The sequence below is a fragment of the Tachypleus tridentatus genome, unplaced genomic scaffold (genome assembly GCF_004210375.1).
Source record: "Tachypleus tridentatus isolate NWPU-2018 unplaced genomic scaffold, ASM421037v1 tig00001813_pilon, whole genome shotgun sequence".
Classification (NCBI taxonomy): domain Eukaryota; kingdom Metazoa; phylum Arthropoda; class Merostomata; order Xiphosura; family Limulidae; genus Tachypleus; species Tachypleus tridentatus.
In genome coordinates, this window is record NW_027467802.1 from 1 (window position 1) to 26,091 (window position 26,091).

Genomic DNA, 26,091 nt, shown 5'->3' on the forward strand with positions numbered 1-26,091 from the left:
TATGTGTTTTAGTTGAATAAAGAAGATACAATGATGGATATCAACGTGACAGGTATATGGGCCAGGAATATTACTGGAAAAGGGTCACTGTGTGTGTGATAGATGACGGTCAGTGGTCTAGCTATCAACAGTCTAAAATTACTTTTGTTACTCATGCTTGCTTCTAGCATCTTTTTGTAAAGTTGGTATGAATAAAAAAAATCACATTAAAGTTGTTTTGCATTGGTTTTCCTTAACTTAAAATTTTTATAAAAATGCTAATTCATTTTTCTTCACAAGAAATTCTGTTTGTTGAGATCTGGTGCTTGCCATAAATTAATGTGAATAGTTTTTACATAAGTGACAACTACTAGTTTCCCATTGTTGTAAATGTTTAATTCAACTATGAAAGATTATATAATTTACTCATCTAAAATGCTTAGTTGATTCAAGCTTATTATATTTGTTTATGTATTCAGTAGTTTGGATTATTTTTGTAAGATCCTTTACAATTTAAATTGTCACATTTTAAATATATCATAAAAAACTGGTGTTGGTGGGTAATTTTCCATTAAACAGGTTTTAAGGATTTCTTTGAGTTGTACATCATAAATGCTAGAGTTAAAATAATTTATTTTTGGATGTTGCTTACTTGGTAGAGTTTCAGCTAAAGCTCTATTTCAGTAATTTAATACTTTTGTTGTGAAAGTATCAGCACCATCAGTTTGCAAGTTGAACAATGCTTGTTTTTAAAGAATAATTGGTAGTAAAAAATTATGCTAAATGTTGGGTAATTCAAATTACCAGACAAACTTCTACTAAAAGCCTGTTATCTTTTTAATTTCAAACAGTAGTTTGTGTGTTCAGACTAGATAATAGGTCAAAGCATACTGAGATAAAACATATTCCAGTGAAGTATATATTTGATTTGGCGAGTATATACATCAAGGGTTATGAAATTAAAATAAAACTTTGTAACCTTATTGAAAAACAATACATTAATGGTGAATAAACTATTTACAAGAACCAAAAACTAGGTATAAAATCTTTAGTATTGTAATATTAATTCAGTTATAGCTTATGTTTGGGCATTTTAATTTTTCAAACCTTTTACATATATTTGATTTTTTACTCCAATCTGTGTGTGGGAATTATTTGACATTTCAAATGTCACAATTTAGAGCAATTGCACATTTAGAACATCACTTGCTTTGCATCATTTTGGTATATTATAAGAAAAAAGATATCTCTTTTCAAAATAACTTTAGATATTAAAATACCTGATTTAAAAAATATTTGTTTGTGGAATTAGTGTAGTCACTTTACTGTCATCAAATTCATCAGGACTGTATTTTCATACTTTATTCATAAATTTTCTAATAATTACCTCTTAAATTAATACACTGGAATTAAAATGATAAAGTGGAATTTAATCTCTGCCATTTGGATACAATAAGATGTATAAAACAACACAGGAGTAGATTTAAAATATTTATATTAAAGTCTCTATTTGCATGTATGAAAGGACTTGAGTGGACAAACCGTGATATTAAAGACAACTATTGCCCTGAAGGTAGTTGGGATTTGAATGATGATGATAGTGATCCAATGCCTGAAGGAGGAAATGGTTTGTTGAAATATCAACTATGTGGTAACTTAAGATTACTGTCAAATATCAGAAATATAACTGTACTCCTAAATAGGATCTTAATGTAAAATGATAGTAAAATGTACACTGTAATGTTTTGTTGGATAATTGTATCAGTATAAATACTGTTTATTTAAATTGGAAATATCTAAAACAACAGCTGGATGATTAATTCAATTAGCTCTGAGCATTGAAAACATTGATTATGTCAGAAAATAATTGGTCAATCAAAATTGATTGAATCAATAGCATCATGAAAACAATTAACTAATTGAGATTTGTTTCTTATTATTACTCTATCTTTTTTATTATTTCAATATACAAGTAATTGAAGTATTGCCATTATGATTATTTTCAATAAATTTAAAGTTCAGGTTGCTATGCTCAATTGATTAGTGTAATGACTTAACAAAAATCACAATTTGTTGTTTCTGATTGTTACTTGTTTCAATTCCAACAAATCAAGTCTTATGTAAGACTGATTATATAAGAATCAATTAATGAGCCTAATGCAAATTTTGCTTATTGCCCACCACTGGCTACAACCATGGATCATTGTGTGTTGCCTGTATTAGTTTAGGTGAAGTTGTTCTATATTAAGTTAATTTGCTCTGTGAGATACAGACTGATAAGTACTGAAAACAAAAAGTTATTTAGTGTTACAGTTGAAAAGGTTTAACTGTTCAGTAATTTAAAGGTAGTTTTTCATACTGGTGTTTGTTTGTTGTTGTTGTTTGATTTTGCCTTTTAATCAAATAATTTCTACCTGTAATTATTTCTTTGATTTTTATAATATTTTAATATTATGTATAAATCCCAGTCACTGAAAAGTACTAATAACAATTTATTTTGAACAATATGAATTTATTCCTTTTTAATTGTTACAGATTACTCCCCCTCAAAATGGAGGTATAGTTTTTATAGCTTGAACTTGTATGGATTTTTCTCGATGTTATTGTATTTTGTATGGTTTTTCTATTAAAAATTCTACATTCAGATCATTCTCATGTCCAACAGTTTGTTTCTGTGTACTTATAATTTAACCTTTTCATGATGTATTACAGATAGTTTGCAGATTCATGATAAATTGTTTTGGTAAATTTTGTTGGGGAACTTCCTTTCATCATGTGATATTTTTTTTGTTTAATTTTTTTTATGCATTTCCAAAATAACACCATGATGATAGTGGATGATTCAGTTCCAAATTGTTTGATTTTTCTTTTTATCAAAATATTTCACTGCTTGAGGTTTTGGCATTTTTTTGTGCTTAATTTATGAGTAGTTATCCTTAGCTTATAATCCCATCATTCAGTTGCTATTTTTTTTACAAAACATTTACTTGTACTATTTTTTTATTGTTTCACTGTTGAGTATAAAAATTTAATGTATTCATATTTTCAAATATATTTATTTAATAAGGTTCAGTAACGTTATGTATTTTGATGGGAATTATTCCATATGTTTGGTTCTGGAAGATTAAGCTCACTCTTTTAGAACATTAGTTGCTATTGATGTTAAGAAATGAAGTTTCTTTGTAATTGAGTGAAATTGATCATTTGTAATTTCTACTTATATGCTTGAAGATTCATAAAGCTATAGAAATTAATATTTTTTTTATTGTGATCAATATGTTAAATATATAGTTTAAATATATTTACTTGTAATTTTTTAAGAAAATGTATTAAATATTAACTCCTATGTTTAAGGAGCATGTAATGTGTGATACCAGTGGCTCAAATGAAGCACAGATATTTTTGACTGATAAAAAGATATCAGAGATTTGTTTTTAAAAGTAAAGGAATAATAAAGTGTAAACATATTAGTAATAGGGTATTACTAAATATTGGTTAGTATATTTTCTAAAAAATGTACATATTCTGTTAATATACTTCTACTAGTTAAGTAGGTTTTGGAATTATCTTAGATTGCAAAAGCTACTAATGGGTTCATTTCAGAATTAGATTACAAACATAATGTGAAATTATTTTTTATGTTTGTGACTTAAATTATTTTATTTATGTGTGCTGATTTTTGTGAATGTAATGGGTGAACATATATTTCTAATTTTTATCTGTAACTAATATATAAATAATTGCTGTTTATCAGGAAAAAATGAGCATGGGACAAGATGTGCTGGTGAGATAGCAGCTGCTGCTAATGACTTTTGTGGTGTTGGTGTTGCTTTCAGCTCTCGAATTGCTGGTAGTTTTTACTTTTTTGTTTTTAATTGAACTTTGTAAGTGCTTAATTAAAATATCTATTGGATTTGCACTTTTTTGAAATTTCTTTTCAGAGAAAACTTATGCAGTGTAGGCTGAAAATGATTATAGAAATGTATGCATGTAAATGTTTTCCATCACATTTATAGATAGTTGCAATTTGTATTTATTTTTAAGTGATAATAGTTAGTATATAGGTATAATGATATGAAAACTTGTTTATGGTAAAAAATTCTAGCAAACAAATTACTTTAATGCAGTTTGAAGTTTTTAATGCACTATTGTTATCCATTTGCTACAATGGTAATTAAAGTTTAATGCTAGTGTGCATAGTGTTTTGAGTTTCTTAAATAGTATGAATATCTGCTTCATCTTTTCTGTCATCTTACCATTATTTTTATGCCATAATTAGAAAAAAACCTATATATAATAACTATTTGTTAGTCTTACATTCACAAAGGTTAAGAAAAAAATGAATACATTTTTAATTTAAAAAAAAAGAGAAGGGATTTTGAAATTTTAGTAAGAAGTTATGAAAGAGTGCATGTGCAAAAATGTCTTTTGCATAATTTACACAGCTAAAACAGTTTACTTGTTCATTATCCCAATTAAGTTGTATTGAAAAAAAATTTTAAACCCATTATTATTGTGCCTGTTTGTAATTTGTTTTTTAATCCAAATGTGTTGATATAGATAATATTCTATAGATATTTTTTACAAACACCAGTGATAAAAACAAACAAACATAGGACAATTGTTTGTCATTGCACAGGTTTACGTGCCTTAGATGGAACCATGACTGACAGTCTAGAAGCAACTGCTTTCAATTTAAACATGAATATCAATGATATATATTCATGCAGGTAAGAAAAATCACATGCATTATTTTTTTTTTTTTTTATATAAGTAAACAGAAATTTTAATTTTCATTTAACATTCCTAAAGATCTGTTTTTGAAATGCTGAATAAAATGTTTTTAATGGACAGTAATTTCAGTTGTACAAATAGTTGGAAATTAATCTAGTAACACCCAAAATAACTTGTATTAAAAAAATCTTACTTCCATTCCAAAATTAATGAATCTAAAACGTATGTTATGTGCTAATGTGAGCTTAGGTGTAAGCTACATAAATTGAATGCAAACAAAACTGTAATATGTGAAAATTAATTTATAATAGTTTACATGTGCACCACAGGATAACTATTCAGTAAAGGTATAAAAATGTGTTAGTGCATTTCTACAATAATTATTGGTGTTGAAAAATCACCCAAAACATTCCATGACTTATGACACAACAGCAAGGCAAGACGAGCACTTGAAATGCTACAGATGGACATCTTATACTCTTGCAAGAAACCTGTTTTTCTCTTATGTGACCGATACAAGGTTGTTGAGGTAATTCAGGCAGTCTTAGGTGGACAAAAATTATTTTAAAATGGTACATTCTCAACTACTGTAGAGTTCTTTTCTCAAACAAAAACAGATTAATTTTATACAGATCTGAGAGCAGAGTCCATGTGCATCATAGCAAATATTATAAATTGTAATAGTGTGCATTTGTTTATACTTAACATTATGGTTTTATTATCCTTGGTGTCATATTTAACAAAATATCCTGACACACAAGTTCTAAACTACTTGGTAAACCTGCAGCATTACCTTATTGAATTACATCATGCCCAAGCTTGGTCAACAGTATACCTCATGAAGTTTTTTTTCAATATTATGCATTCTAATAAATTTCTAATTTTTATGTTTTAGTTACTTTTAATAATATTAAATAAATAATAGATATGAGAAAACAAGAAATATATTAATCAGCTTCAAAAATTTCAAGAACCATCCTGCTTCCTCTTTTCTCCTCTATTTAAGCACTGATCTTGACCCTATATGGAATAGACAGTAATGTTTTTACTCTGTAAGTCATTCACATATGTGATTTTTTAGTAATGGATTGATTGACCTTGAAATTTTCTATCAGTTACCCTTTGTTTGCACCTTCATGTTTTATCTGAGTATGATGACTGTCTTTGGTATATTTTTTGTGCATCAATATATTACTACATTATACTATTATGCACAGTAATGAATAAAAATAACAATAGCTTTTTGTAAAATCAAGCTCCTTATTATACTTCATACATTGAAAGTTAATCTAGGTTCTTTTTTAATCAAAAAACTATTATTTTTTTTTTTTGCAGAACCAAATTTTTCATCATATTTCATACATTGAAGGTTAATGTAGTGTATATTTTAATATCTAGTGTAGAACAAATGTCAATGCAGAACTGTGGCATTATGAACCACACAATGAATTAAATCTTAACATGCAATTATTGTGCTATTATTGCTTTTGCTTAAAGTTGGACTATATGGTTTAAAACATCAATGTACAGGTGACAGATGTGCATCAGTTTATTTTTTTATATTTATATAGTTAATGTGAATTGCATATTAAGTATTAAAGTTTATAGTATGATTAATTTTTGTTGATAGTTGGGGACCTGAAGATGATGGGAAAACTGTCGAAGGACCACATTATTTGGCTATGGTATGCTTGGAGTTAAATATGTAAATTTCAGAAACTCATGTTTAAAATTTTGTATGTTCACAGTTTTAGTCATTTATTATTTGATTATTTATTCAAATGAACAGATCCTAAGTGATGGCTCTAGGTAATTAGACAAGTGTAGTTAAAACGAATTGTTTCATTGAACAGCATTCAGCTTTGTTATGAACTGTAAAAATAATTTAATTTTAAGCTTCTTTTGTGATTATTTTTAGCTAAGTCTTGCACAGTTATTGTTTCATTCCTGTGTGTATAATGTAGAAATGTTAGTGTCATATGTTATTTCCATGCTTATTACAATGGGCTATTAGTACACTTGTTAGTATATTATGCAACTGTGTGGAAAATAGCAGATATTAAAAGAATATTCAGCACAATTCAACCAGGGAGAAAAACAAAATCAGCTGATTTCATATTATCAATTTTAGTTTCAAGGCATTGTTAGTGTGTTTTAGATAGAAGCCACATAGGATGTCTGTTGTGTTCATTGCAGAGATTCAAACCCTGGATTTCAGTAATTTAGATTTATAGATCTATTGCCTTCCTTCTTGGGGCCCCTTGGTGTGGATTTCTGTACATGGTGAGGGGACCTCCCAGGGAAGGTTCTGTTCTATCTGGTTACCTTCTCTGGGATCTAAACATCCACCCACGTGTTTGCCGTGCGTGGCGACCCGTGAAGGGGAGGAGAGGATCCTGGTGGTTGAGGGGTCCAACCCTAACACACCACTTTGGCCTCGAATTCCTGTAGACGGGCGGCCTTTGGGTGGCCCCCCTCCTTGGGTCAATCGGCTGGTCCACTTGGGCTAGAGTCAACCAAGTACCAGTGTTGGAAGTTCTCAACGGGTGTTGTGGACATTGTGCCTGATGCTGGTGTTTGGGTATAGTGCTCATGAAACCCTGGCATTGCTGCATTGTCCTTGCATGACTTTGTAGTGCATCCCTTCATGGGGCTCCATGGTGGGTGGGGTCAGTGGGTACCGAAATTTTTTCTTTTTCCTATGGATCCTCTAAAAAATTTAAATAAAATTGTAAAAAAACAGTCAATGGGTAAGCGACCACGTCTTGAATACTCAGAACAGCAATCTTCGACATCAGTAACACACGCACCTCATTTTCTTATATTACATTCTCTTTCGGGAAAACCTTTAGGGCAAATGTCCCCTTTTTTTATTCAAAAGGGACTAGAGGGACTTGCTGGCTCTCCAAAATCAGTAGAGAAACTTTGATCTGGTGACATATTGGTTGAAACATCCACATCCCAACACAGTGAACTCCTCTTGAATTCAAAGGCAATTGGGATATACCTATTGAGGTTACACCCCATGCTACCTTGAATTCTTCACGAGGAGTTATTGTTGAAAGGGATTTGAAGAAGCGTTCAGTCAGAGATTCTCGCTGGTCTCTCCACTCAAGGAGTTTCTGCAGTGAGGCATCTCCACTCGCAAAGATGGAGTTACACTGCCAACAAATACCCTCGTTTTAACATTTACTTCACCACGTGAACCTGCCACCATCAAGGCAGGTTATCTCATTTGCAGGGTTCGGCCATACATACCAAACCCTCTTCGATGTTTCCAATGTCAGAGATTTGGCCACTCAAAGACATCCTGCCGTGGTTTCCTGAAATGTGCTCGTTGTGGAGGCAAGGACCACGATGCCTATGACTGTGACATGAACCCACATTGCGTAAACTGCAATGGTTCTCACCCCTCTTACTTTCATTCTTGCCCAAAATGGTTGGAGGAAAAAGAGGTGCAGCGTTTGAAAACGACACATAACATTAGTTATCCTGAGGCTCGGAAATTGCTGTCCACAACTCCATCTCGGACATATGCTGCTGCACTTCATTCCACAACTACAGTGGGAGTGCAGACAGATCTCTCTGTGCCTCCAAGAGAATCTTTTTCAAAACAAATGAAAAGCCTTTTGACCTCCGTGGTTAAAAAAGTTGATGAATCGACTTCCACACCCATCTCTGTTCCTCCCATACCTTCCAACAAACCTCAAGATCCACGTCCTTCAGTTTCAAATACAGGCGTTTCTTCTGATACATCTTTTTCTCCCACCACAAGAGACAAAACAATTATTCAAGGCGTCCTCAGTCACTGGATTCCCCTTCCAATAACAAAACTGCCCACCCGATCCAGAGCAGGATCCATGGAGGTTGATAGACCTCCTCCGACTAAAGACAGTAAAGAAAAAAGCGTGGTCAGTAAACGAAGGGTTCTCCAGCCACTTCACCTACCCGTTCTTAAAATGGCCACCTTGATACAATGGAACTGTCGAGGTTTACGTTCTAATCTGGATGATATCAAACGCTGATTGCTTCCTACCATCCTGTTTGTCTTTCTTTACAAGAAACATTTCTCAAAACTGCTGATACTGTCTCCATTCGGCAGTTTTCTCTGTACAGAAATGACAGGTTTTGTGATGGTCAAGTATATGGAGGGGTGGCACTGTTGGTTGATCAACACGTGCCCACCCTGTCTTTGTCACTCAACACACCCTTAGAGGCTGTAGCCATCCGTGTTTCCTTGGGTCATACCATCACTGTTTGTTCTCTGTACCTGTCCCCTGGAAAGACATATGATCACTCAGATCTTGATGCTTTTGTTGAACAATTGCCATCTCCATTTCTAATCCTAGGGGATTTTAATGGGCATCATCCCCTCTGGGGAAGTGCTGTTATTGATGGGAGGGGCCGATCTGTAGAGCGGATGATCTCTGATCACAATCTTTCTCTTTTCAATACTGGTTCTTCCACTTACTTTCATGCACCTAGTCAGTCCTTTACTGCTATTGATCTCTCAGTTTGCTCCCCTTCATTATTTTCCCATTTTTCATGGAGGGTTGACAGTAATCCACTAGGCAGTGATCATTTTCCGATCCTTTTGAGAGAGACTGGCCGTGGTCGATGCCACCCTACCGTGCCCGGTGGAAGCTGGATCAGGCAGACTGGTCCACTTTCACTGCTCGCAGAACTTGATCCTGCCATCGTAAATCAGCCATCAATAGACGACTGTGTAGCAGCGGTAACTGACTGTATTACACATGCAGCTGCTCAGTGTATTCCTAAAACCTCGACACATTTTCCACGATATCCTCGTCCGTGGTGGAATCCTGCTTGCCACTTAGCACGGAAGGCTCAAAAGCGGGACTGGGATACTTTTCGTAGATATCCCACACTTTCAAACCGAGTTGCTTTCCAACGGGCTCGTGCACATGCTAGGTGGGTAAGACGTCACAGCCAGAAGGAATCTTGGATTAAGTTCACAACCAGCATATCTTTTACCACCAGTTCCCAAGATCATATGGTACAGGATTTGAAAGGTTAATGGACACTACAATTCTATCCCCCTCTCGATCTTACTCTCTGATGGTCAGGAGGTGACCATGTTCGGAACATCGCTAACACTCTAGGTGAAAGCTTTTGCCGGGTATCTAGCACTTCTGCTTGTTCCTCCACCTTCCTGGCTATCAAGACTCGGGCAGAGCGATCACCTCTTTCCTTTCGAACTGACTGTTTCTTTGACTATAATTGTCCCTTTACCCTGGTGGAACTAAAAATGGCCCTTCATCGGCTGGCCAGTACGTCTGTTGGACCTGATGATATTCATTATGACATGCTGCACCATCTATCTCCTGCTTCTCTTGATTTCCTTCTGATTGTTTTCAACCAGATCTGGCAGGAGAATGTTTTTTCCTGATGCCTGGCGCCAGTCTATTATTTTACCTTTCTCTAAGCCAGGGAAAGATCCCAAGATTCCTTCAAACTACCGTACAATTGCTTTGACGAGCTGTCTCTGTAAGACATTAGAAAGGATGGTTAATGCTCGTCTTGTTTGGTTCCTTGAATCAAACAACCTCCTCTCGCCCACCCAGTGTGGGTTTCGTCGACAGCACTCCACCACAGACCACCTAATTTGTCTTGAAACATCTATCAGAGAAGCCTTTCTCAACCGCCAACATCTTGTATCAATATTCTTTGACATAGAGAAGGCTTACGACACAACATGGAGGTATGGCGTTTTGCGAGACCTCCATACATATGGGTTATGTGACCATCTACCCATGTTTATTAAAAAATTTTTAATGGACAGGAGATTCCAAGTTCATGTGGGTTCGACACTTTCCCGTTCTTTTGTACAGGAACTTGGAGTCCCTCAAGGCTGTGTATTGAGTGTTACACTCTTCAGTATAAAGATAAATGCCATCACTGAACAACTCCCTCTCACTGTTGCGAATGGGCTGTATGCCGACGACTTTCACATCTCATGTCAGTCATCAAACATGAGATATATTGAGCGGCAACTACAAACCGCCCTCAATTGTGTACGGAAGTGGACTCTTTCTCCAAAACTGTATGCATGCACTTTTGCCGTCGACGGGGTATTCACCCTGATCCTGAACTTCATATCGGTGAAGTTTTGCTGCCAGTGGTCTCGGAGACCAAGTTCTTGGGGCTTATCTTTGATCGTAAACTGACTTTTATACCACACTTAAAGCAGCTTCGGGTCAAATGCACAAGAGCACTGAATATCCTCCGTGTTCTCTCTTCTATCAGTTGGGGGGCAGATCGCTGTTCAATGTTAAAGGTATATCATGCTCTTATTAGATCGAAACTCGATTATGAATCAATGGTCTATGGCTCTGCCAGACCCTCGGCCTTAAAGATGCTGGACCCCATTCATCACCAAAGACTTTGACTCTGCACTGGGGCTTTCCGTACCTCTACATTTCAAAGTATATACATTGAATCTCATGAACCTTCTCTACACCTTTTACTCCATTTACTTGACTTTTACCTTTTTACTGGACATTTGGCTACTCATTATTACGATTTTGTGGAGTGTCTTTTAAAACTTTTATTCTTTTACATTTTGATAATAGCTGCTATGACACATAACCCGGAACCAGGACTGGAAAGGCCAACTTCAGGTGATTGACGGTGGTTCTTGAACTTCCTGGCGGGTTATGATCATTACCTTTTTGCTAGAGTAAATACCTTACAACTTCTTATACTCTGCTTTCTATCTTAACATTGTAGACTAGGTGTAAACATTGGTTTTATACTTTTTTGTTTTACCTTCATTTCCATTTATGTCTATTACTACATTTATTTATTTATTTTTTTTTACATTTTTACCAAATGTCTGGCGCAGATATCCTCGCTGCTTTGTGCCATAAAACACTAAATCAATCAATCAATCAACCTTCTTGGGGACTTTAGTTGTAGCTTTCCTTTTTATCATTCAGTAGTATTACAAAAAATGCAATAAGTTTGTAAAGTGTTTTTTGTAGTAGTTCTTTGTTTTCCAGAGAAGTGAGTATCTATCTGAAATATGTTTTCTGGTTATGAAAATGTTAACTGTTAGAAAGTAGACCTCCATTTCTTTAACATAGAAGTTTAAGAAAGACCATCTAAAGTATTTTCAGAGTGAATATTTTATTTTGTATAAAACTCAACAAAACAGTTTTTTGTAAGTGCAGTGATTTGGGAATAGTCTTTTCACTCTTTGTTTCTTAAGTGAAGGTTTCCCTTGTGCTTTACCTTTGTTGTGTAATCAGTTTAACATAGGAAATTTACTTTTGCATTTATTCCTTAAATTTGTGAAATAATAACCTCTTACTTGAAGTAACATACTTTGATAATTTACTTAAATAGTGCTCTTTAAAATTTATAAGATTTTGATACTAATATTTTTAATTTATTTTGATAATGTAAATCTCTTTAATTTTTACTGTTTTATTTAACGAAACAAAAACGTCCCTTGCAAACTTCATTTTTCCTCAGATCTCCATGTGGTCTATAAACAGTGGTATGTTATGTGATTGCTACACTGACTCAGCACATGTTCATAGAAGTTCAAGGGCAATAATATACATTAACAATTGTACAAGTTTGGATTAAACATTACAAATAAAATCCATCATGTGTACTTACATGCAATTTAGTTTGGATATATTTTGTTTTTTAAAATAAATGCAGAGTTAATATCTTGTTCACCTATGTATTTACTTATTTTATTCATTACCATTGTTTGCTTAGACTTTTTCATGAAGTATATGCAAGATTTAAGTAGGAAGGATATAATTTAATGTTTTTAAGTTTATTTGCTAAGGATGTTTTAATTTGCTGGTTCCATTCTGTGTCATAACTTGATGAAGGTGTGTTAGAATATTGATATATTATCTCCAAACAAATGGATGATGCCAACTGAACTTTCCAAAATATTAAACTTATGAAAGTTCACGTTATGTAAAGTAAATAACAGAGTGGTAACAACTGTGCTTTATTGAGTTTGTTTTGGAAGATTTGTGTAGTACTATAAATCATGTTAGAGTTAAGTAAGTTCAAGCCTTTAGTATCATTTGATCACTAAATTATGATTCTTGCTCTAAACCTGTTTACTTCTAACTACTTTTCCACTTATAACCTGTTTGTAGCAATTGCTTCAGGTGTACCCAGGTGTTTCTTTGTGACCTAGAGTATTTAAAATTTACAAGATTTTGATACTGATATTTTTAATTTCTTTTGATAATGTTATTCCTGTAGTGTGTATAATTGTACTTTAGTATATGTACATGTCTTAGAATGCCATTGGACACATTTGTTTTTAGGCTTAACTTAAAATTTTCTGGAAGTCCAGCTTGCACACTGTTTGGTTATTCCAGTTAAATTAAATTGTCTTAATTCATATAGAGTTATACAGAGTGGAAGTAACTATAAAACTGCAATAAATAAAATCAAACCTTTTTAATGTAGTTTAGTACATTGTGATTTGCTTTTACATTGTATGATATAAAGAAAACCTTCTTTATTAAATATGAATTCCTGTGAATAAGAATATAGAGAATCCTTGCAGTTTGGAATCTGATTTAATGTAGACAGAATGTTAAGTGTAAGTATTATTTTTCAGAAAGCAATCAAACATGGTATTGACATGGGTCGAGGAGGGTATGGTTCGATCTTTGTGGTTGCAAGTGGTAATGGAGGATCTAATGATGACAACTGCAACTTTGATGGTTATGCTAGTTCCATTTACACAATTACAATAGGTTTGGCTTTGTTTTAGAAAATATCTGTAAAAATTATATGATGTAGTTAACATATTTAAAATTGATATTAATAACTTGAAACATTCATAAGATTCTAGAAGTTTGATCATTACTTATTGTAGTTTGTAATTGTTTTGATATTGTAAGAACAAGTGAGCTGAAAAAAGTCTCTTTGCAATGCATAATGCAGTTTTGAATAAAAAGATTATATTTGAAATAAAGAGTGAGCCATAAATATACATTGTTACTATCAAGTGAGCAAAATGTGATTAGTTAATCAGTTATCCAAATCTGTGACTGACTTTAATAATCTACTTTTGAATGTCTATGTTTATCCAAACAAAGTATGCTACAATGCATATTCTACATGTAATATGTATCATTTTTAAATTTAAATATCAAACTTCTTATTAAGCATGATTTTTTGTGGTTCTTTCTAGTTTACTTTGAATAAATTCAGGTTAATACCTTACATACAAAATAAATAAATAAATGTATGCAAGTTTTGTAGAAAGGTAAGCTTCAAGATTTAAAAGTTAACATGATACATTGATTCTGTTTTGGTCATACAGTTTATATTTGTAATTGATAAAAAATAAAATAAAAGGTTTGATAGAGTATTCAATAGAATGTTTTAGAACATCAGAAGCCAACACTAAATACAGCAGATTCTGTAGTCAGTTCCATACATTAGGCACAGTCATTTAACTCTTGTATGTATATATATGTGTTTTATTAGGAGCTGTTACAGAAAGTGGTGGTCTACCATTCTATGCAGAAGAATGTCCAGCAATGCTAGGTGTTACGTTCAGTAGTGGTAGTAAGCGAAACTTTGACATTGTGAGTTGAGTTTATTCTGAGGGATTTGTAAAAGAAACAGAAGTTGGCTCTTCTGTTTTCTGCACTTACATATGTATGTAACAGAAAATATATTCTGAAGTCATAAATTACAGATTTCTATGAACTTAATGGTGAAAGCTGTCTGCACTCTTTATCTTAATTTTATAATAGTTTCTATAAATTCGAGACATTGTGCAGTTAAAATTGTTTTTTTAAGATACATGTAAACAAGTTTTGTACTGTTTTTTTAGATTAATTCTGATTTGACTTGGGTAAAATAGTTGTAGGTAGTAATTCTTTCTATTTCTTGGGAGATTTCTGACTGGATACAAATAAAACACTTGTATACAGTAGAACTTTTACTGTATTAAGGTTACTTATGGCTGGACACAAATAAACTATTTTTAAATTGCAATAGGTTTTATATTATTCAGGTGGCTTTTGGATAATTAAAAGTGAAACAGTTTTAAATTTTAAGTTTTACTATATCAAGGTTACTTATGATTGGACACAAGTAAAGTAGTTTTAAATTAAGTTTTATATTATTGAAGTTACTTTTGATTAGACATAAGTAAAATAGTTTAAATGTTGATAAGTTTTATTTTATTTCGGTTACTTATTCGATACAAGTTAAACAGTTTTATGTTATTTTATATAGGTTACTTATTGATACAAGTTAAACAGTTTTATGTTATTTTATATAGGTTACTTATTCGATACAAGTTAAACAGTTTTATGTTATTTTATATAGGTTACTTATTGATACAAGTTAAACAGTTTTATGTTATTTTATATAGGTTACTTATTCGATACAAGTTAAACAGTTTTATGTTATTTTATATAGGTTACTTATTCGATACAAGTTAAACAGTTTTATGTTATTTTATATAGGTTACTTATTCGATACAAGTTAAACAGTTTTATGTTATTTTATATAGGTTACTTATTCGATACAAGTTAAACAGTTTTATGTTATTTTATATAGGTTACTTATTGATACAAGTTAAACAGTTTTATGTTATTTTATATAGGTTACTTATTGATACAAGTTAAACAGTTTTATGTTATTTTATATAGGTTACTTATTGATACAAGTTAAACAGTTTTATGTTATTTTATATAGGTTACTTATTGATACAAGTTAAACAGTTTTATGTTATTTTATATAGGTTACTTATTCGATACAAGTTAAACAGTTTTATGTTATTTTATATAGGTTACTTATTGATACAAGTTAAACAGTTTTATGTTATTTTATATAGGTTACTTATTCGATACAAGTTAAACAGTTTTATGTTATTTTATATAGGTTACTTATTCGATACAAGTTAAACAGTTTTATGTTATTTTATATAGGTTACTTATTCGATACAAGTTAAACAGTTTTATGTTATCTTATATAGGTTACTTATTCGATACAAGTTAAACAGTTTTATGTTATTTTATATAGGTTACTTATTCGATACAAGTTAAACAGTTTTATGTTATCTTATATAGGTTACTTATTCGATACAAGTTAAACAGTTTTATGTTATTTTATATAGGTTACTTATTCGATACAAGTTAAACAGTTTTATGTTATTTTATATAGGTTACTTATTCGATACAAGTTAAACAGTTTTATGTTATTTTATATAGGTTACTTATTCGATACAAGTTAAACAGTTTTATGTTATTTTATATAGGTTACTTATTCGATACAAGTTAAACAGTTTTATGTTATTTTATATAGGTTACTTATTCGATACAAGTTAAACAGTTTTATGTTATTTTATTTAGGTTACTTATTCGATACAAGTTAAACAGTTTTATGTTATTTTATATAGGTTACTTATTCGATACAAGTTAAACAGTTTTATGTTATTTTATATAGGTTACTTATTGATACAAGTTAAACAGTTTTATGTTATTTTATATAGGTTACTTATTCGATACAAGTTAAACAGTTTTATGTTATTTTATATAGGTTACTTATTCGATACAAGTTAAACAGTTTTGTTATTTTATATAGGTTACTTATTGATACAAGTTAAACAGTTTTATGTTATTTTATATAGGTTACTTATTGATACAAGTTAAACAGTTTTGTTATTTTATATAGGTTACTTATTGATACAAGTTAAACAGTTTTATGTTATTTTATTTAGGTTACTTATTGATACAAGTTAAACAGTTTTATGTTATTTTATATAGGTTACTTATTGATACAAGTTAAACAGTTTTATGTTATTTTATATAGGTTACTTATTCGATACAAGTTAAACAGTTTTATGTTATTTTATATAGGTTACTTATTGATACAAGTTAAACAGTTTTATGTTATTTTATATAGGTTACTTATTGATACAAGTTAAACAGTTTTATGTTATTTTATATAGGTTACTTATTCGATACAAGTTAAACAGTTTTATGTTATTTTATATAGGTTACTTATTCGATACAAGTTAAACAGTTTTATGTTATTTTATATAGGTTACTTATTCGATACAAGTTAAACAGTTTTATGTTATTTTATATAGGTTACTTATTGATACAAGTTAAACAGTTTTATGTTATTTTATATAGGTTACTTATTCGATACAAGTTAAACAGTTTTATGTTATTTTATATAGGTTACTTATTGATACAAGTTAAACAGTTTTATGTTATTTTATATAGGTTACTTATTGATACAAGTTAAACAGTTTTATGTTATTTTATATAGGTTACTTATTGATACAAGTTAAACAGTTTTATGTTATTTTATATAGGTTACTTATTGATACAAGTTAAACAGTTTTATGTTATTTTATATAGGTTACTTATTGATACAAGTTAAACAGTTTTATGTTATTTTATATAGGTTACTTATTCGATACAAGTTAAACAGTTTTATGTTATTTTATATAGGTTACTTATTGATACAAGTTAAACAGTTTTATGTTATTTTATATAGGTTACTTATTGATACAAGTTAAACAGTTTTATGTTATTTTATATAGGTTACTTATTGATACAAGTTAAACAGTTTTATGTTATCTTATATAGGTTACTTATTCGATACAAGTTAAACAGTTTTATGTTATCTTATATAGGTTACTTATTGATACAAGTTAAACAGTTTTATGTTATCTTATATAGGTTACTTATTGATACAAGTTAAACAGTTTTATGTTATTTTATATAGGTTACTTATTGATACAAGTTAAACAGTTTTATGTTATTTTATATAGGTTACTTATTCGATACAAGTTAAACAGTTTTATGTTATTTTATATAGGTTACTTATTGATACAAGTTAAACAGTTTTATGTTATTTTATATAGGTTACTTATTGATACAAGTTAAACAGTTTTATGTTATTTTATTTAGGTTACTTATTGATACAAGTTAAACAGTTTTATGTTATTTTATTTAGGTTACTTATTCGATACAAGTTAAACAGTTTTATGTTATTTTATATAGGTTACTTATTCGATACAAGTTAAACAGTTTTATGTTATTTTATATAGGTTACTTATTCGATACAAGTTAAACAGTTTTATGTTATTTTATATAGGTTACTTATTGATACAAGTTAAACAGTTTTATGTTATTTTATATAGGTTACTTATTGATACAAGTTAAACAGTTTTATGTTATTTTATATAGGTTACTTATTGATACAAGTTAAACAGTTTTATGTTATTTTATATAGGTTACTTATTGATACAAGTTAAACAGTTTTATGTTATTTTATATAGGTTACTTATTCGATACAAGTTAAACAGTTTTATGTTATTTTATATAGGTTACTTATTGATACAAGTTAAACAGTTTTATGTTATTTTATATAGGTTACTTATTGATACAAGTTAAACAGTTTTATGTTATTTTATATAGGTTACTTATTGATACAAGTTAAACAGTTTTATGTTATTTTATATAGGTTACTTATTGATACAAGTTAAACAGTTTTATGTTATTTTATATAGGTTACTTATTGATACAAGTTAAACAGTTTTATGTTATTTTATATAGGTTACTTATTCGATACAAGTTAAACAGTTTTATGTTATTTTATATAGGTTACTTATTCGATACAAGTTAAACAGTTTTATGTTATTTTATATAGGTTACTTATTGATACAAGTTAAACAGTTTTATGTTATTTTATATAGGTTACTTATTCGATACAAGTTAAACAGTTTTATGTTATTTTATATAGGTTACTTATCCGATACAAGTTAAACAGTTTTATGTTATTTTATATAGGTTACTTATTGATACAAGTTAAACAGTTTTATGTTATTTTATATAGGTTACTTATTGATACAAGTTAAACAGTTTTATGTTATTTTATATAGGTTACTTATTCGATACAAGTTAAACAGTTTTATGTTATTTTATATAGGTTACTTATTCGATACAAGTTAAACAGTTTTATGTTATCTTATATAGGTTACTTATTCGATACAAGTTAAACAGTTTTATGTTATCTTATATAGGTTACTTATTCGATACAAGTTAAACAGTTTTATGTTATCTTATATAGGTTACTTATTGATACAAGTTAAACAGTTTTATGTTATTTTATATAGGTTACTTATTGATACAAGTTAAACAGTTTTATGTTATTTTATATAGGTTACTTATTCGATACAAGTTAAACAGTTTTATGTTATTTTATATAGGTTACTTATTGATACAAGTTAAACAGTTTTATGTTATTTTATATAGGTTACTTATTCGATACAAGTTAAACAGTTTTATGTTATTTTATATAGGTTACTTATTCGATACAAGTTAAACAGTTTTATGTTATTTTATTTAGGTTACTTATTCGATACAAGTTAAACAGTTTTATGTTATTTTATATAGGTTACTTATTGATACAAGTTAAACAGTTTTATGTTATTTTATATAGGTTACTTATTGATACAAGTTAAACAGTTTTATGTTATTTTATATAGGTTACTTATTGATACAAGTTAAACAGTTTTATGTTATTTTATATAGGTTACTTATTCGATACAAGTTAAACAGTTTTATGTTATTTTATATAGGTTACTTATTCGATACAAGTTAAACAGTTTTGTTATTTTATATAGGTTACTTATTCGATACAAGTTAAACAGTTTTATGTTATTTTATTTCGGTTACTTATTCGATACAAGTTAAACAGTTTTATGTTATTTTATATAGGTTACTTATTCGATACAAGTTAAACAGTTTTATGTTATTTTATATAGGTTACTTATTCGATACAAGTTAAACAGTTTTATGTTATTTTATATAGGTTACTTATTCGATACAAGTTAAACAGTTTTATGTTATTTTATATAGGTTACTTCTGATTGGACACAAATGGACGGAAGTGGCTGTACTCGTCATCACACAGGAACCTCTGCAGCTGCTCCTCTTGCTGCAGGAATGATAGCCTTAATGCTAGAGGTCAGACCTTGTCTAACATGGAGAGACATCCAGTATATTTTTGTTCTTACAGGAATAAAGGTAAAAGAAAATACATGACAAAAATGTCATTAAGAATAAATGTAAAAAGTTTATTTAGGGTGTGTTTTTATTATTCTTATATAGTTATCTTCTTGAGCTGTCATCAGAAAATTGTCTGAATTATAAATACATAATTTTGTTTCCTCAAAGAAGTCAAAAAATGTTGCAGCCTTTGAATCTCATTAGATTATTAAGTTGGAGAATTCTGTGTTAATATGTATTGTCCCAGCTAGAATCAAGTATTATCAGCAAGTCAAAGCATTAAGAAGCCACATGTTGTAATATCAAAGTGTCTAAAACTATAATTTTTGTTTTCATGCTATTTGTATTAGATTGTCCCTTCATTCTATTTCACAAAAGTTTCCAGTAAATACTTGCGTAATTTTTGAGGTCTTACAACTAAATCTATATAAGAAATATTAATCAAGTTTAGTAGTGTTTTGATGTAATTTTAATACTGTAATCTGTCTGATCAAAAAGAAGCTTCACTCATTTTGTGTACTAGTGAAAATATTTATACAACATATTCTTGAAAGCTCTATTTTTGTTTTAAGTTTCAATTTTTTTAAGCACTGTCACAACTGGACAGGAGTCTTCATCTGTATAACATCAATTTGTTTATTTTTAAAGTAAGTGAAGAGTACAATTCTACTTTATCTCTGCAATGCTATAACTGTTTTTATGTCTGTGTTATTAAAAATGTGGATAGCTAATTTAATTTATGAGATATGTGGAATTTTTAAATCTGTATATTCTGTATTAAGTGTTGACAAACATTAAACCTTATTTGGATGTAAAGGAGAAATGCTGCTTAAAACTGTTTCATCACTTTACTCTCATGTACTTGTGTTTTAGTATGTTCATGCACAGGTTTAATATGTGATGCAGAATTGATAATCCATGAACTTTGACAGTCAAAGGTTACTATGCTCACTTCATTTTTAGAAAGTATTACAGATTATTACCACTGTGTGTAATTATATCTTTAAAAGTGATCATTTCAAATCCCTGACGTAATTCTGCTTTTTTTTTTTTTGTTAGGTAAATTTACTGCACCAGAATATTTGGGAAAAAAATGCTGCAGGACTGTGGCACAGTAACTTTCATGGATTTGGTATTATTAGTGCATGGAGATTGGTTAGTGTGGCTAAAGTAAGTGATGTACCCTAATCTACTATGTATTTATGGTTTGTTTTTCATTGTTTAACGTGTTTTCATTTATAATATTGTGCTTGTATTGTTTTAAGTAGAGTAACACTTATATTATTGAAGGTAAATTGAAATAAGAATTTTTCCTTTTACATTACATATTAAACAGTAATTGGCTTTAAAATACAACAGTTACTATTAATCTATTTACCAAATGGCAGCATTGCTTTGATGATGCTTCACAGTGATCATCTTTGTTTTACACCTCAGTAAAACAACTTGTTTGATAAGAAAGTTTTTTTAATAATGACATCATATATACAAAGTTATTTGAAATATTATTCGAATAATTCCACATTTTGATTGGTTAATTTGAAACTTTTTAAAGAAAAGTAAGACAGTTATTGTTAATTTAATCCTTTCACAACAGGTCACGGGTTAAAAGCCATGCTTTTGCATTTGTTGACTTACATTCAAAATTTTATGGAACTAATATTTATGAATTTGTCTTTAAGTTGGGAATCAAGTTGTAGATTGTAATTCAAACTTTTGTATTACATACGAGTTAATTTCTTAATTTAAAAGTAAATATTAAAAGAACATCTAAATATAGATGTCAGTAAGTTGTGGTATGTTGAATGCAGTACTGTTTAAAATTAGATGTTTGTGATGTCAAAATACTAAGTCTGTACTTTTGTACAAATTAGGAACACAAATTATTTATATTGACAAGCTAGAATTTAAAATAAATACCACATATCTTTCAAAATTACAAGAACCAATACACAATTTAAAACAGAAATCCACTGAAAAATCACCCATACTGGACTATACATTCTTTGGGACTCATCACATGAAACAAAACAAAAACTCAACATACTAAGAAACCAAATAAACACAGCTATAAAACTATGCTCACCAGATAAAATAAATGATGAATTAGACAAAATAAAACAATACTTCATCAACATCAATAAGTTTTCTCCACAAACTGTAGAAAACATTATACACACACACCTAGACAAAAAGCAAAATCAACTAACAAAAGTAAATATATCCCACGATTTAAAAAATCACAAAATCATATTCTGCTGCATATCATATATTCCCGATATCAGCAGAAAAATAACCAACATTTGGCAAAAACTAATAACAAAATATGACATTCCAGTTAATACTAAATTTATTCAAAAAACAGGCACAAAACTAAGGTCTGTACTATGTAAAAACTACACTGACAAACACCACACCAACATTATTTTGTAAAATACAATGTTATAACTGCCACAACTTCTATATTGGAGAAACAAGTAAAAAAATGGAAACCAGATTCAAAGAACACAAAAAGTCACCTTCACACGTTTTTGAACACTGCAAGTCAAATAAACACGACATAACCATAGAAAACACCCAAATACTAAATAAAGAAACAAACATAAACAAATGCAAAATTAAAGAAGCCTTACTTATACAGCAACTCAAGCCCAAAATAAACCACTACAAAGGAACACCTTTATACCTATATTAATAAATATAATCAAACATCTAAGTACACCCTCTACATTCCTATACTCAGTTGCATAACCCCCTTCAAACATGGTGTCAGCTGTCAGTCAGTTACCTCTTTCTTTCTTTGTGAACTTGACGATGATTGAAGAAGGTTGAAACATTGTTTGCTCCTCTACATAAATCTTATCAACCCATACCAGCCATTTTTACAAATATATTTTACCACATATCTATATTTTGTTAAAATATGGCTTATGTACTGAATCAAACGCAGTGGACCCACTCATGTTTTTCCATTTTCAGAAACGGTACCTTATATAACCTTACTACAGTATATGACATATTAATAACCAATCAACAGTTTAGAATATTCCCAGAGTGGTTTTCTCAGCCATTTTAATCTGTGTAAAACCTACTGTGTACTTTCAAAAAACGATTTGTTTTTAAAAAGCTAAGTACATATTAGTTACTAAGCTTAATAAATTATAGTGGAATTCTATGGTATCAGCATAGCTATTTATGTTTTTTTTTGGTTATTCTATTATAAAGACCTAAAAAAATTGTTTATTCTCCTTGTACAAAATCTTAATACTTAGCAACCTATTTTCAGCATCAATACTGTACAAGGGTTATGGCAAGAAATGCTGATTATTTGCTTTACTTCTTGATTTATGTTCTATAGTTTAAGAAAGATAAGTTTAATTTATTTCTAAGTAGCAATAATCTAAATACGTATATGTATAATAATTGAAATGTAACTATATATTACAAAATATTAGTCCACTAGAACGCGGCCAAGACACGGAAGACTACAGGTCAGTTTTATATTAGTGGATACGTAACATTTCTATTTTTGTGTTATAATATGTGGTCATTCTAGTACAAAAAAAGAACAATTTATATTCCTAATTTTTTTATGATGGTTATGAGGTTGGTTAAGTAAGACTACATAGTTATAGTATAGAAAATAATATAAAATATAAAGTCATACTGAAAACAAACATTTGAAATGTATTTATGAGGCTGTAGAGATAACACAAATAATATTTGAAAATTTTGAGATGAACAATAGTTTTTAATCATAACATGAAATCTCTGCACTTAGACTAGTAACAAAACAGTTTTCACAAACAAATCTTTAGTAAAAATATTTCATTACGAACCTGAGTTTTTGTTTACAATGTATTCTAATCTTTACTAAAAATATATCAAATTTTGTGAAGATACACATGCTGTATCAAAAGTTACAAAGTTACACATGTGCAAATGTGTGGGCAAACTTGTGAATTATACCACACCTGTTGTGAAAGGATTAAACACACTAAACAGAATGATGTACACTTCCAGCATAAATGTCTTAATTCTTTAGAATTTACAATAATATTCAACTTGAGTTAAGTAAGAAGTTTTGCACTCCCTAAGTGTTTTGTCAAATATAGGAGTAATGGGAAGAATATTGAATCTGGAGAATATTTTTTTTTTTGCTCCTTGTTTTATGTATTACTTTCAGCTGTCCTTGATGCTTGTCTTTCTGAGTGGAGGTAATGGCAAAAAAAAAAACAGTTATAGCTGAATATACAGAGTGGTGCAAAAGTGATTGCACAGTTTTGTTTAAAACGTAATTTATAACATCTTACTTTGAAACAAAAATAATAAACTGGGTTTGGTTGTCTTTGTATTGTTTTCTGTTAAGTGTATAGTGATGTTTGTCCATACCTTGTTGTATTATAATTTTGCTCCAGTGTGAAGAGCTTTTTCTATTAGGAAAAGAAAAATTAGAAAAACTTTAGGAAGTTGGGAAACTTTATATTATATAATTCTTAACAGACAATAGTTGTATTAATATTTGTTTTCAGAACTCCATTAACAACAATTCTGAAATATAAGTATGGTTTTCTTCCAACCTAATATGAAATTTTGCAAATTATGGTTGAAAGAGTAATTTTAAGTGCAAGTTAATTTTATATACCATTGATATATTTTTTGCATGTTAATTAAAAACATGTACTTTTTGGAAACATTTTCTTAAGTTTCTTTGTTATACAGAATATTGTTTTTAATATGATAGCTTAATATCAATTATAAAAAGTATCTAGTTTGTTAATAAATATTTTTGTGTTCCATGTTGAGTGCATGTACTGTGTACCTTTTTGAATTAAAGTAACAATAGTAACAGATAACAGTTAATGCATTCTGTTTTATTTTTGTGCACCTTAGTTCAAAATCTTATGCTTAGTTCCTACTGACAAAATAATGCTATTTATAATGAATTTTTATTAGTTTTAATTATTCTTGAATGTTGGGAGGAAGCATAGGAAATAAATGTATCTGAAATATCTAGAAAAACTGGTACAGCAAGTAAGTCGGTGGATTTACAATGCTAAAACCAGGGGTTTGATTCCCCTCTGTGGAATAAGCTTAGTCTGATGTGGATTTGCTATAAGAACACACATGCACACACACTTTTCAGTTATATTCAAAACAAAAAGAAAATAGAATGGACTCGATCACAAGTTAGTACTTTAATTTGAGATGTAATTCAGGTAGGAAATAAAAAAGAATGAGTACATTTATAAAAAGAAATGTAAGTAAACTGTTTCCCTTATATTTTTTTTCAATCTAATTACTTTCTTCAGGCCTGGCAATCAGTTCCATGGTTAACCACATACACAAGCCCTCAAGAAGAATTTGAGAGACAAATACCATGTTTCCCTGGAGAACTGGTAGTCAACATTTCTGGTAAGTTTGTATTCTACTCAATATGTATTATTATTATCATTACTATTTGTTGGGATATCCGAAGCAAAGCTTTCGAAGTATTTGAATGCTGTCTTTCTATAGATGAAACTTTTTTTATCTACTGTTATACAGTTCTAGGAATTTTTTAGTGATGGTTTTCACTTAATAAACTTTAGTGAGGTAAATTAATTTAGAAATCATTGTCACAAATATAATGACTAATTACATGTTCCATTTTCAATTTGTGCACTGTTTCAAAACTGTGTGTGTGGATTATAATTAAGATGGAAAATATGTGAAACTGTAATGTTAAAACTTGTTTATCTCTCATATGAGCAGCTGAGTCTTCATTGCAACCTAAAACTTGTTAAGCTGAATTGTAATTTGATGTGTTTAAAATGTATTACTATTACTAGTAATAATAATAGTAAAAGTTTATCTAAATCACTCATCATAGTTATCTAAAAATAGTATTTTGTGTTTTGAGTTCATATTTAATTTTCATTATTTTCAAATGCCCTGTAAAACCTAATTGTAACTTTTGTCTATAAGGGAGAAAATGTGGTACATAACAGGCATATTTGAACTTGGACATGTGAAGAAATATATATAAGAATATAATGTTTAAACAAGAACTGTATTTATCAAAATTTGTGACTTCATGCAAAATGTACGATTGAATTTTTGTCCTTTATGTAGTGTCCAAAGAAGATGCAGATTCATATGGTTTATTTATTGTGGAGTATGTACAAGTTAAAATGACACTTTCACATCCATATAGAGGGCATTTAGTCATCATGTTGCAAAGTCCTGCAGGAACAGTGTCAACTTTGACACATGTGAGACCTAAAGACAAGTAATTACACTTTTACTCTACTCAGTGTTAGAAATAAATGTAGACTGTAAT

At 29.7% G+C, this 26,091-nt stretch overlaps 1 protein-coding gene across 1 annotated transcript in view; it reads left to right on the forward strand.

The window, feature by feature from the left end:
* Window positions 1-47: 47 nt before the first annotated feature.
* The window catches only part of LOC143243675 (proprotein convertase subtilisin/kexin type 7-like), a 49,189-nt gene continuing 23,145 nt past the window's right edge, over window positions 48-26,091 (forward strand). Inside the window, exons 1-11 of the mRNA XM_076487306.1 lie at window positions 48-108; window positions 1,505-1,606; window positions 3,734-3,829; window positions 4,619-4,709; window positions 6,344-6,398; window positions 13,337-13,475; window positions 14,215-14,315; window positions 19,620-19,787; window positions 20,829-20,939; window positions 25,082-25,184; window positions 25,884-26,040. Coding sequence (XP_076343421.1) covers window positions 57-108; window positions 1,505-1,606; window positions 3,734-3,829; window positions 4,619-4,709; window positions 6,344-6,398; window positions 13,337-13,475; window positions 14,215-14,315; window positions 19,620-19,787; window positions 20,829-20,939; window positions 25,082-25,184; window positions 25,884-26,040 — 1,175 coding nt within the window. The 5' untranslated portion in view covers window positions 48-56. The remainder of the gene's footprint in view (window positions 109-1,504; window positions 1,607-3,733; window positions 3,830-4,618; window positions 4,710-6,343; window positions 6,399-13,336; window positions 13,476-14,214; window positions 14,316-19,619; window positions 19,788-20,828; window positions 20,940-25,081; window positions 25,185-25,883; window positions 26,041-26,091) is intronic.